Here is a 13,315-nt window from a genome sequence, read left to right as displayed (position 1 = left end):
CAAAGCCCTGTTCGAGCATTACGGAAACGGGTTGACTGGCTCAGTCCACTGTGCCGCAGGAAGACGTAACTTGGACCAACCAAATCGAAGCAGCAGACCATGCCTTTCAAAAAGCCTGCTTTTACTGAAAGTCTCAATAGAGGGGCTGGGCCTTTTCCACTGTACATCAACACATAGAAAGCAGACCTGAATTTCACCGGTAATTCCTGAAAGGCTGAAAGCAGTAACCTACGTGTCGAGGGCAGCCATCTGCAAAAGCCTATCTATCCATAGCGATGTTTTTTTATATAATAATAGAGATGGGTTGGTACTTGGTAATGGCTGCCGGTAGGGTAGGACCCGCCTTTCTTCTCCGCTCGGGTCGCTCCCGCGCGGGCGACCGAGCGGCCCCGAACCCTAGCTGCCGCCAACCCTCCTGTGCCTCCTCCCGCCACGCCACCGCCCGAGTAGGCCACCGGCAACTCGCGCGGCCTGCGGAGAAGGCGGCGGCGGGGCCCTTCCCCTTTTCCTCCGGAGGCTCGGGTGGGCGCGGCCACTCGGCACCCCCGGAGTTTTCCTCGTCGGCGCGGCGAGCTAGCGGCGGTGGAGGTTGGAGCCCCCAGATCCGGCGTTGCTCCGATCGGATCTGGTGGCTGCGCGGTGGGGACGCGCGTTTGTGTGGCGGGGCGCGGTGTCGGGGTCCGGCGGTGGCGGAGGGCGCTTGAAGACGGCGGCTTCGGCCGACGCGAGCAGTGCTGGCGGCGGTGGAGGCGGCCGTCGCGGCGGCGTTGGTGGGGCCTGAGGCCGGTGCAGGCTGAAGACGGCGGTCAGCACAGGGGCCGGGGGCGCACCAGCTCGGCCCTGCGCAGGGACGGCGGCGGCGGCGGCGGTGGCGGCCTGCGAGGTGCAGGGCGCGGTGGTTTTACGATGCGGGAGGTCCTGTGCGGGAAGCGCCTGAGTGGCTGGCCGTTCTTGGCCATGGTGGTCGGGAGGTGGTGCCGGCGGACATCTGTGTGCGGGCAGTGGGGGCGGAGGTGAGATGGTGGTGCTCCTCGTCTCTTCTCTTCGACGGCTGTGCGGTTTCGGCGCTGCTTCGGTGGCGGGGCCGGGTGGCTGGCGCTGGGCGCTCCTTGGTTCCAGCACAGGTATGTCCTTGTGGTGCCGTGGCGGCATTGTTGGGATGCACCGAGCCACCTTCCGGCAGAGGAGATGCGGAGGCGGCGAGGACAATGTTTGCTACTGCTTGTCTGAGGGCGTGCGTAAGGTACGGTGTTGTCTAGGCGAAAGTTTTCACCGGCACTCTTGTCGGTTGTAGTGGTGGCGGCATCCTTGGGGTGTCGTTCCCCCGTTGGGGGCACCACTATGTGGCACCGTGTCCTGAGGCCTGAGGTTTTGGGGTGAAAACCCGGTCCATTGCTGGACGAGCGACGGCAGCGCCACCAGCGTCGCACCCTCATTGGAGGCGCCGCTTATGGAGACTCGCCTCGGCTTGTGGTAGCGCGGGGGGTTGGATGGCCCGTGCGCAGCGGCAGTGGTGGTGCGCAAGGTCAATGTGTTGGCGGCAAGGTGCAGAGGGCCCATGGGTGCTGGAGGTCTTGAGTTGACATGCATGGTGCAGTGGTGATCTCGGTGACGGCTAGGCGGAAGTGATGCTCTCTAAGCGGTTTCAGATATCTGAGTTCTTTGGCAGAGGAGTGTGAGGCGGTGGGAGAGGCGAGACCCCCACGCAGAGTGGCCCGGATCAGTGAGTTTCAATAGTGCCGTGACGGGATTTCTTCGCTAACGCATCGCTGGGGCAGGGAGATCAACGATCGTGGGTGTGCAGCTTGAGGAAGATAGTCCCGTGGTGGAGGAGTTCAGATAGTTGCTTGGGCTTGCAGCGGGCCACAGTTTTTGGTGTGGCACAGCGTTAATGACGACGGCGCAGCTCGACGGCTTGCTTTCAGCTCCTCTCCCAGGTGGTGGTGGTGTAGCGTTGTGTTATGTGCATTTGTTTGTGTGGTGTGTATGCTTCAGCGCGTTATGTACGAATGCTTCTTCTTCTTCTTCTTATATGATATGATAGTGCTCCTGTCCTTAATTAAAGAAAAGGGTTGGTGCATACTATCATTTGGGCCACAGCTGTATTTTGACCGAAACCGTCACTTCAAGCTCAACTGATGTTCTTCTTGGATGCTTTTCACGAATTGTACAGCGCCATCTAACAAAATGACCAAATTCATTGATGCATGTAAGCAAGTTAGACCCTGTTTAGTTTCCAAATTTTTTTCTACAGTATCCATCACATCGAATCTTCGGACACATGCATGAAGTATTAAATGTAGTTGAAAAAATAACTAATTACACAATTCAACTGATTGACACGAAACAAACCTTTTAAATTTAATTAGTTCATGATTATACATTAATTGTCAAATAACAATAAAAGTACTACAATACTTAAAATCCAAATTTTTTCACGAACTAAAAACAGCCTTAAACTGTTGTACGTGAATTCGAGAATCGAGATGTCTGCGTCCAGGACAGAGCTAAAGATAAAACGCAGGTCGGCGGCAGCCGGCAGGTCAGTGTGCAACGAAAAGGTGAGTGTCCTTCGAATCTCACCGACTAGTGGTGGCACGGACAAGGCCCGGCCGCGGCCAAGCCGTCCATCGGCCACGCCAATACGCCATGTGATGCCCAGTTAAAACTAAGAGCAAGCAAAACGCCATCGGGCGGCTGGGTTCGCGCACGCATACGCCAAACGACACGCAAGGACGAGACAAACAGTTCCGCAAGATTGCACCGACACCAGAGAATACACAGGACAGGATGAGGGATAATAGAAATATAGTAGCAAGTGACAGTGATACATCCGAAACAACTCGTACGTTAACCAGAGTCCCAAACTCCCCAGTGCATTTTGGAGTAGTTCACGATGGCAGGCTCGGGACCACCACTTCCCAGGCTTAGGTTGCGTTTTCTCCGCGTTTATCAGCAAATTCTGTCATGCAATGATAGGCCAACAGTTTGGCGAGTGGATTGAGCAGGAGTGCCAACATCGGGTCCTGGGCACCGTATACACCAAGATGAATCGTGTTTGTACAGCCCAACCGTTTGTTCGGTGAGGGGCGAATCCTCCCCATTGCAGTTCATTTCGTGCGCTGAACCAACCCATTGTCAGTCAGGTATTCCACAAATTCATCTATGAGGTAGGGCCAAGCACCTTCGTCGTCATAGTTGGATAGCTGTGGATCAATCGACTGCAACAAAACAAAAATTAATAATTTGCATAAATAAAAAGCAAGAAAATCATGGACACTCCCTTGAACTTAAAAGGAGATATAATGATGCAGAACAAGACTTCAGGTTGCTTCTGAGCGATTTATTAGTAGCTCAAAGCTTAGCTAGTTAAGACATCAGAAATGCAGATTGCAAAACTACATAGCAACTACAGTCAAGGACATCAGCTAACCACATGAATTGTATTGATTACTTCTCAATCAAGTTTATCTGCTAGATTGTGGCATCACAACTATCTAAATGCACTATACTTGTAATCACAGTGGGCATCTATGATAACCACAAGCCACAACAGATAAATGGAAAGGGAGGTAAAATGGACAGAAGTACCTTTACAAATTCCAGCAGCTGCGCCCAGGTGTCTCTAGATATGGCTTTATTGTGCCTGACCTGAAATTTGAAGAGCCCAAGATGAGCAACAGTAATGCCGGATGCCATTAAATTTGAGAATGAAATTAGTGGAACTGCCTAACTTCAGTTATACCTGTAAAAATTGGCACCAATGATCCAGAAGAGGCCAGTTCCTTTCAGCAAATAGCAACTGCCACATCCCAATAGCAGTCTCCAGTGAGAGAGACTTTTGACCCTGCCAAATAAAGGAATATGCTACATAAAGCTTCATAGAAAATATCAGTATATGTATACTGTTTTATGAATGATGAAAAATTTGCCAATGACCAACAGATACAAATAGTCACTGTGAAAGCTGCAAGAAATATTCTGCGGTTAAGGCTAACCTTTTCTCTTGCCCAAGTGAACGCGAAGTTGTATATCTCACGGAACTTATCTGGGTCAGAAAAGTGTAAACACACCAGTTGGATATGGAAAAGAAAAAGAAATCATTTCATTCCACACATTAATTCTAAAGAAAAGGAAACCCTTTGCCGTGATGCAGACTTTCTATGCATTGCAGAATAACTTTCTGAACTAAGAGGCCACATCAAACTCCTAAGTAAAACATTATCAAGTTTAGCTTTTAGGAAAGGAAACTCACTATCATCTTTTAGCTCAGCTCGTAATGATGGTAACTTTGCACGAAATTTCTCGATTGAATCTACCCTGCAAATAACAAGTAGACTTACTAAAAGAACCATATGAATGGTCGATTGAGGGTATGGATCAACTTCATATTGGAATATTGCAATTGCAAGCAGCACTAACCCAATAGACTGCAGTCCACCAATGAATTCCTGGCGAGTAAATTCACACATTGTGGCGGCTTTCATGTGCCATGATATGACAAGCTGTTCACACCACACAGGACTATATGGCTAAGAGCAATAATGATCAAAGGTGGCAGTGTCGAATTAAATAGAAAGAATAAGCATTAAAAGACTAGACCAGGGAGAAAACTGTCCCCTTGGCTTCTGCCTTAAGAGAGGGGAGTACCAAACCCATTTGATAGGTATTCACATGACCTGCGAGCACCCAGGCTTGAACCTGGATGGGCAGCCTCTCAACTGGAGCTCTACCAACCAAGCTATCACACGGTTCCCACAGATAGAATAAGCATATCATTGTAAACTTATTTTTGTGAGCAAACACTACATCCAAGTATCCAACATAAGTAAAACCAACTCCAGTAGACCAGTTCATATGACTATATCTGCCACAGACTAATTCGCAATCAAACTTAGTAAAAACATAACAGGTCAGTTCAGAAGAAGCTAAGCACATACCATGACAATATCCTGAGGCTCCACCTGTGAAATAAAAATGAAACACATTCATCAGAAATATATAGAAAGTTGGTCCGAATAATAGGTAATGTACGGCTACTATATAGAAGGCATATTTTGCAAGCCCTTTCCCTGAGACAGAATATATGGCAACCCGTATAACAGCAATTTGTTTTTTTTTAACCCTCATGACATATAGATAGTAGTAAATGGCAGTTCCAAACTAAAAAATCACAAACCTATAATCCAGTCAAGATCATTTGCCAGAGATAAGCACAAAGTGATGACCCAATAACCCAACATATACAAACTCTAAAGGCCAGTCTATTCTAAATTTGATAAAATCTGAGCCCTAGTGCCAAAGAAAACAATACTATGCCAGAAAGATCTATTTCTTCCGCAGCATTCAAATAAATTACAACAATTGAAACAAAAAATCAAGACCGATGTCAGATGCATAAATGTATGCTAAATTGCTAAATAAGTAGCCCCTCCTCCATCCGATTGTGTATATAAATTATAAATATGCTGCCTCAGGTCCATGCTAATAAAAAAACTCCTAGCTTGTGTATCAATACATAGCAAAAGTATGTAGATTGGCCACAAGAAATTGATATTGTTGAATCAATCATGGGTATAGTTTCATAATAGTATTTTGTTTTTAATTCATAATAGATTGGCCACAAGAAAGTATTTTGTTTTTTTTAATTTAATGGGGTTCTTGAGCGGGTCGATAATGTAAAGAGGGGTAGAGGTAGACCTAAACTGACGTGGGATGAGTCGGTTAAGAGAGACCTTAAGGATTGGAATATCTCTAAAGAGATAGCTTTGGATAGGAGCGCTTGGAGACTAGCTATCAATGTGCCTGAACCTTGAACTTATTTCTTTCGGGTTTCATCTCTAGCCTACCCCCAACTTGCTTGGGAAAAAAGGCTATGTTGTTGTTGTTGTTGTTGTTGTTGTTGTTGTTGTTCATCTCTATCCTACCCCAACTTGCTTGGGAAAAAAGGCTATGTTGTTGTTGTATTTTGTTTTTAATTCTGAAAACATTTAATATATCAATTAAAGGTCAAAATGCTACCTCATAGACCATGTCAATGTCCTAATTTTCTTTTCTATTTGCAACAAAATAGAGTAAGCAGTACATATGTGTACGGGCGAAAATCAAGTGAGTAAATAGTGAACGTATATTTACAGATGGCGATAGCTGCTCCTTACCTGCAGATCATTGCAAAGCTGAGATACTCCCTCCACCATGATCATATCAGCATCAGGTTCTGGAACAAAACCAAAATACATCATGAGATCCTAATTAAAAAAAAAATCGGAACAGGCAAGAGAACCTTCCTCGAAGAAACAAAAAAAGGTTAATGTATTTGTCATGGACCCTATAGTATTGCATCCTACACAACAGTGTGGGAACATGGAAACGTATCAGTATGTTACTAAGGGAATTAAATTTGAAGCTTATCTAAGCCAATGGAAATTGATACCTTTGTATCTATTGAAAATGTCTTCAAGATGCCGAGTATTGACAGCAGAAATCTGAGGTTGGCTATAGAAGAAGTCAAAAGCTCCTTCCAAGTGCCAATCACTAGCTTTCAGTGCCTGAAGGGCAACCTTCTCACTGCATCAGGTGATGAAAATTGCTTACTAACATTGTGATAAATGGACTACTAACTCCATTTGTTGAATACATCATTACATTTTTAATTCTCAAATGATGTTTTAAATAACTTGAGTCATTGGAACCCCCATGTATTTTAACATTCCAGATCAATAGGTCTTATGCACCGAAATTGAGGTTTTCTATAAATTGCCAGCATCAAAATTCATCTAGTCAACTAGATCTATAAATTGTAAGCAACCACAATAATTGATGTTATAGTGCCAAAATAAATAAATATTTGTTAAAAAATAAGATGCGAAGGCACCAAATACATTTGACATTTGCACTTCAAAGCTAGTACGATTGGCATGCAAGTATATGCCTACAAGAGATGAGACAAAACGCAGAAATGCATACTTGCATAGACAGCAACAACTTGGGTTTCTATATGAGTACTAGATGCAAGTTGGATGGCCAGAACAGCTACATTATTTTTAACATATATATTACGGCAGGAACTAAATTGCATCTTAGACCAGAAAATGCGCATCATGCATGGATCGGCAGCAAATTTATTGCAATTTGAACATTATGATGCACAATCTCATTTAAGATTTAGACCAACCAATCAACCACTGAACCACCTAATATGGTAGCTACCTTGCCAATGACCACAATAATTCCATACCCTAGGGTCCACCGGTAAAATCAAATTCAACAGCAATTAAACAACCGAACCTGGCGCCGGTTATGGCCATGAACTGCTGCACCTTGTCGCGGTTTCCTCTCCCCAGCTTATACTGCACAGCGCGCGCGCATAGCACCGAATCAGCAATATTATCATTTGAAAAAAAAGGGTCAGATTCCAAGAGTTCACACATCTCACTAGACGAGTTAACCCACGAATCGGAACCGTGAAGCGATAGGAGAACATCGGCGGCGGCGATTCCCGCACAGGCCGATTCAGATACCGAAAAATCTCACACAAAAAAAGTGAGGAGGAGATCGGGGTGAATAGCACGAGCGGAACAGGGGCAGGCGGTACAGACCAGAGACTCACCATCTTGGATCGGAGAGCGGGGAGGATGCCGGGGAGGGCGCCCGGGGAAGGGAAGGGGCGGCGCTAGGGGTGGGGTTCGCGGAGAAGCTCGAGCTGTTGGCCTCTAGTGCTCTCTCGCTGCCTCCTTTTTATTCCTCTGTGGATGAATGCCGAGTGCTGACTCTAATCCAGCGTGGCGTGTGTGCGCAGGCGAAGACCCGGCCCGAGCCGAGGAGCGGAATGACCGAAATGCCCTCCCGGCGAGGAATAGTCACTAGCCCTTCTCGATTCTCGAGCATTTCGGATGCGCCGTCAGATTCGTGGTCAGCTAACCTTCAACGGTTGATCTAATGCATCACAGGTTATTCATTTCATAGAAAAATAGTAAAACTTTATCTTTCTATAAAGATTTATCAATAATATTACTTTCCCTCGTGTGATCTCCTCCAACAATGACAAATTAGTTAACTCACAAAATTTCAACTCATCAGAGATTGTGGATGCGTTTGGATCCTTGGCAAGGATAACTCTAATCTCGCTAGGTTAGGCTGAACATTTGGATTGTCAAAAAAAAATCTGGTTTCTGGAGGCTACTTTGCTTCAAAGGGCCAGGAAAAAGCTTACTTCCAAAGAAGAGCCAAGCTCGCTCCTAGGGATGTAAATAGTACATAAATTTTCCGACTAACCGTCCAAACAAAACTAGAGAGAAAAATGGGATGGGAAATTCCCGTAGCGACATATATCATTTTTCATATTATGATACCGTTCCCATTTTTTGAAAAAAAATTAAAAGCTATCATTTACAATTAGTTTTATAGTTATTTTTACCATATTTTATTTTATAAATTTCATAAATGCGAAAAAATCCCGTCCCGACTGCTTTTGTTTTCCTTATTGTAATACCGCTTCAGACCATTCCCGATTGTTTTAATCCCTAATCGAAACAAATCCAGATAGTTTTCTTTTCCGGATACCGGGTACTGTTCTGGATACCCGACTCGACTCAGATATGATATGACTAATATCCGGCGGATATCGTCGGATAATCCGGATAGTCAATTCGTATACTAGATGTATTATTTCAAATATAAATATTAATAAAAATCTAATTTAATCTCTAAAATTTATGACTAATTTATTTCTAATTAGAAAAAATAAAACTAGTACCAAAATTTAGGTTTAGTTATTTTGTTAGATCTCAACATTTCCGCTACGATCTTCCTAGTATTCTTATATTGCTGACAGTTCAAGGCAGAAGTCTCTTAAGAATGCAAAAGGCCTGCAAGCCTAGTTCACACGAGTGGGTTCATGTTGGAATTGCTTTGCTCTCTTCTTTACAGCTTAAGTTTACAACTCAAGCAAACAAGATCGAAAGAAAGTTCTTTTATTTGAGTTGAAATGAAAGAAAGATACTCTCAAAAGGCCTGCAAACCTAGTTCACATGAGTGGGTTCATGTTTTAATTGCTTTGCTCTCTTCTTTACAGCTTAAGCAAATAAGCTCAAAAGAAAGTGCTTTCATTTGAGTTGAAATGAAAGAAAGCCGAGTATCTTTGGTCTTGAAGAGTCAGGCCAATCCAACCGCTTGCTCTTGCCCAACTCAGTCTCTAAAATCATAATTATCTTTTGGTCCTATATTGGAGTTGAGTCTTATTTATTTCAGTTGAATCTTATTTATTCCTAGTTTGAGAACTAAACTTGAACTCTAGCAATAATTCAACAATAAAAATAGACTTGTTCATCTTTTCTTTTTGAAAAAAAACTCAATATCATATAATAGTTCGAACTCTCGCAATAATTTGACTGTTTCTATATATTTATGCATGTCATAATTTAGAATATCAATATCATATAATTGAGCGGCCAAAATAGTATGTAATCTTTAGTTAATTTGGTTAATCAAGCACAATTTTAGTTTGAATATGGTCTCCTTGAATAGATAAATTGATTCGAGTGCTTGTGAAGTATCATCAATGTAATAAGTTATAATGTCGTGAATTGAATGTCTCAACCTAAGCTATATACAAGTTAGCTTTAAAAAATCTATATTACAAATTAGAATGTCATGTAGTCGAATCTCTCTCATCTAAGTAGTAAGTTAGAGATATCATGCGACTGTTTGTTAATTTGGTTTACTAAGCATAATCTAGTTAAAATTTGGACTCGTAGGATGTTCAAATGTTACAATGCATGTGATACGTGTAAATGTTGCCTTTACTCGATATCTGAAGAATTCAGTGGGGGCTCGGGAAGGCGAGGAGGTGAATGGAGAGGGGCCCATGGTGGCTGAGTGGGTCAGCATGGCTCCGGCGAGCAATCCAGCTACCTATTATCTAGACTATATTTCTGCTGGAGAGGGGCACACTAGTTTTATACTATGGATTATGTGTTGTTTTTTGTATATCTAAAATTTATCCGTAGCTTACTAGCTTTAGCACGGGCATGCTTACTAGTCCTCTATAAATCAAGTTAGATGACAACAGGAGCGGGCCTGCCATGTATGCATGGGTATTCAGTTGAATACCTAAACTTTTTAGCAAAAAAATCATATACATAGTATATAACATGTATGTGTACAAAAAAAGAAAATAAGAGCATCTCAAAAGAATTCTTAAATTCTAGTATCTAACTCTCTATATCTTTATCTAGAGGGTCATCCTATATATTACTTCTCCTATATTATCGTGTCCCCACAACCGTTCTTTTATATCAAATATCCTATTGTTTGAACCTTGACATATTAGGAAATATGATCCACGAATTTGAAGGATGAAAATCTCATATCCGGCTTTAAAATAGTAATTGTTTGGGAACCGATTTTGCATCATTGCACCATTCAGATTCCTCCCAAAATGTAGCAGACCTGTTTTTCTTCTTCGATCATACTGCTACAAGGCTATCAAATCGATCTATTTTTTAATTTGCTGGCAAAGGAAACAATCGGCAAAGGGCAACAATGGAGATAATAGGAAGGATGAGAAACAAAAAAATATGAAGGAAAGAAGAAAAATGGAGATGGAGGAGGAAGAAGATGCTCTATTTTTTAATTTGCTGGCAAAGGAAACAATCGGCAAAGGGCAACAATGGAGATAATAGGAAGGATGAGAAACAAAAAATATGAAGGAAAGAAGAAAAATGGAGATGGAGGAGGAAGAAGGTGCTCGGATTCTCCTCCAATATTTTGCTGCATCTGCCATTGCATAAGTGTATATGGCAAAGGCGTTATGGTTTCACCTTTAGACAAAAAAAATGGATAAACTAAAGCAGCAAAAGAGGTTATCTCTTCTGACTCCACACTGATGCTAACTAGCTCCATTTCTACTTTTTGCATCCCATAATCAGGATGCACATGTATATTAAGCTCCTTTTAGATACAGTTTTCTTATTAAACTCTCTTTATACATATTACATTGTGGTCATATTTTTATTTAATTTGTTTAACTGACCATGTTTGTATCGGTTTTGAGATGATTTAATCATACACATTACCTGCCTAAATTAAATTTCTTTGACTCAAAATATTCTTTGCACTAAAGTCTGCAGTATTCAGCAAATGCCCTAATGCTCAGTTGCTTGCGACAAATACAATCTTACATAGTACTTTTTTCCCTTGATTTTGTTTTTATGTGAAGGTGTATATTGTTTGCTCTTTAGGATATATCCTTTATTCTGAAGGTACAAGAACTACAATTTTCAAGGTTGTTTTACAAAGAGCTTTAGAACAATGAATTATGTCACTGATAGTAAGGGTGTTGAATTAGTTTTATTGATTCACCTCATATCAATACCTGCAGTGGTAACCAGCGCTAAGACCTGTCCGCCTAAAGCTATCCTATAACATTGCTTGTACTCCCCAAGCATTGTAAAAATGTTCTTGTTAAGTACCAGCATCTCAATTGTCACATATTGAACACTTCGGAGTACTGGAATTCGTTCAACATCGTGGCAAAACAATGCTACAGTTGCTCGTCATTTTGCTCTCTTCTTGTTTTATTACCCCTTCTCTGCTCTTTGCTTCTTCTTCTTTTCCTTTTGCTCGTCGGATCTTTCTTTTCCCTCATAATCTCCATTGCTAACATACCGAATAGGAACACAGATTTGAGAGGGATCTTGGAATTTTGGGATTCCGGAGCTGCCATGAGCCCTTTCTAATCAGATCAAATACACCTCCTGTTGACAGGGTTAGCTGTGTCGGTCGGATATCCGAATCCAGCTCTTTCGGCCGGTGACAAACAAGGTAAGATAATTATATTTTTCTTATTGCTTACATGGTTCTTAAGGTGGTAAGGTGAGACTAGACGAGCAACCACTGCCTGGATGCCTAGGCGACGCCTAGGCGCTCATAAGGCGAGCCAAGGCGACGCCTTGTCAGCCTTGCAGAAAGCCAGACTGTAGAAGGGAGAAGGAAAGAAAAAGGCAAAAAGGTAAAAAGAAAAGGAGCCAAGCATATAAGAGTAGGGAAGCAGTTGGCCCAGCCCACCAGCAACCCATCTATGACTCACATACTAGTACTTATCCCCTTCCAGAGTCAGATCTAGAGGCTTCCTAAGTCCTCTCGTGCTTCCCTCATTAGTTCCTCTCTCTCCGCTGGTTCCTCTCTCTGCCTTTCTCAGTTCCTCCCATCCCCAACTTTATCTTCTCTCTCTGCCAGAGCCACCAGCACGAAATCTAGCTGGGATGGATTGTGCGGCAGCTGCTTGGCCTTTTGGAGTTCATTCTTCTTCTCTTTCCTCCCTCTCTCACTGATTTTGGCTAGGCGTTGAGGACGCCTAGAAAAATTTACCGCCTGGACGCCTTGGCGTCGCCTAGGCGACGCCTTTAAAACCATGATTACTTACTGCTACTTGGATTCGAAACAATGGGCAGCCTCACTCAGGATGATCCATAAATACAGGAGCAGCTTGGTCGTAACTAGGTTCGTCCCAAACGAACTCCATTCTTTCCGCGCCTCTCTTCTTCGTCACACCCATGCTGACTTATTTCATCACTTTCTCCTGTGATTTTTACTCCACCATAGACCTATGCTCTATAAATCAAGCTAGATGCAAAATTCCACCAATCAGATTCCTCCCAAAACATTCGATCATACTGCTGCAAGGCTATTGAATCGATCGCTACGGCTATTTTTAATTTCCTGGCAAAGGAAATAGTCGGCGAATGGCAACAATGGAGACAATAGGAAGGATGAGAAACACAAACGAGGAAGGAAATAAGAAAAATGGAGATGGAGGAGGAAGAATGTGCTCGGATTCCCCTCCAATATATATTTTGCTGCATCTGCCATTGCATAATATATAGTGTATATGGCAAAGGCGTTATGGTTTCACCTTTAGACAAAAAATATTGTTAAACTAAAGCAGCAAAAGAGGTTATCTCTTTTGACTCCAGTTATGTTAACTAGCTCCATTTCTACTTTTTGCATCCCATAATCAGGATGCACATGTATATTAAACTTCTTTTAGATCAAGTTTTTTCTTATTAAACTCTCTTTATAAATATTACATTGTAGTCATATTTTTATTTAATTTGTTATCATGTTTGTATCAGTTTTGAGATGATTTAATCATACACATTGCCTGCTTAAATTTAATTTTTTTATCTCAAAATATTCTTTTGTACTAAAGTCTGCAGTATTCAACAAATGCCCTAATGCTTAGTTGCTTGCTACATAAATACAACCTTACATATTACTTTTTTTTGTTGATTTTAATTTTATGTGAAGGTGTATA

General features: G+C 42.5%; 1 protein-coding gene across 1 annotated transcript; it reads right to left on the bottom strand.

Moving 5' to 3' along the window:
* Positions 1–2,777: 2,777 nt before the first annotated feature.
* Positions 2,778–7,786, bottom strand: LOC120669929 (DCN1-like protein 2). The gene is made up of 11 exons (XM_039949836.1): positions 7,610–7,786; positions 7,288–7,349; positions 6,434–6,567; positions 6,159–6,217; positions 4,941–4,964; positions 4,423–4,505; positions 4,256–4,320; positions 3,999–4,048; positions 3,746–3,847; positions 3,592–3,651; positions 2,778–3,221 (listed from the first exon to the last, which is right to left on the bottom strand). The coding sequence occupies exons 1-11, from the start codon at positions 7,610–7,612 to the stop codon at positions 3,111–3,113; spliced, it is 753 nt and encodes a 250-aa protein (XP_039805770.1). The 5' UTR covers positions 7,613–7,786; the 3' UTR covers positions 2,778–3,110.
* Positions 7,787–13,315: the final 5,529 nt, after the last annotated feature.

This window comes from Panicum virgatum, chromosome 4N (genome assembly GCF_016808335.1).
Source record: "Panicum virgatum strain AP13 chromosome 4N, P.virgatum_v5, whole genome shotgun sequence".
NCBI lineage: Eukaryota > Viridiplantae > Streptophyta > Magnoliopsida > Poales > Poaceae > Panicum > Panicum virgatum.
The sequence above is the reverse complement of the archived record's forward strand: the minus strand, read 5'-3'. Positions and strand labels throughout refer to the sequence as shown.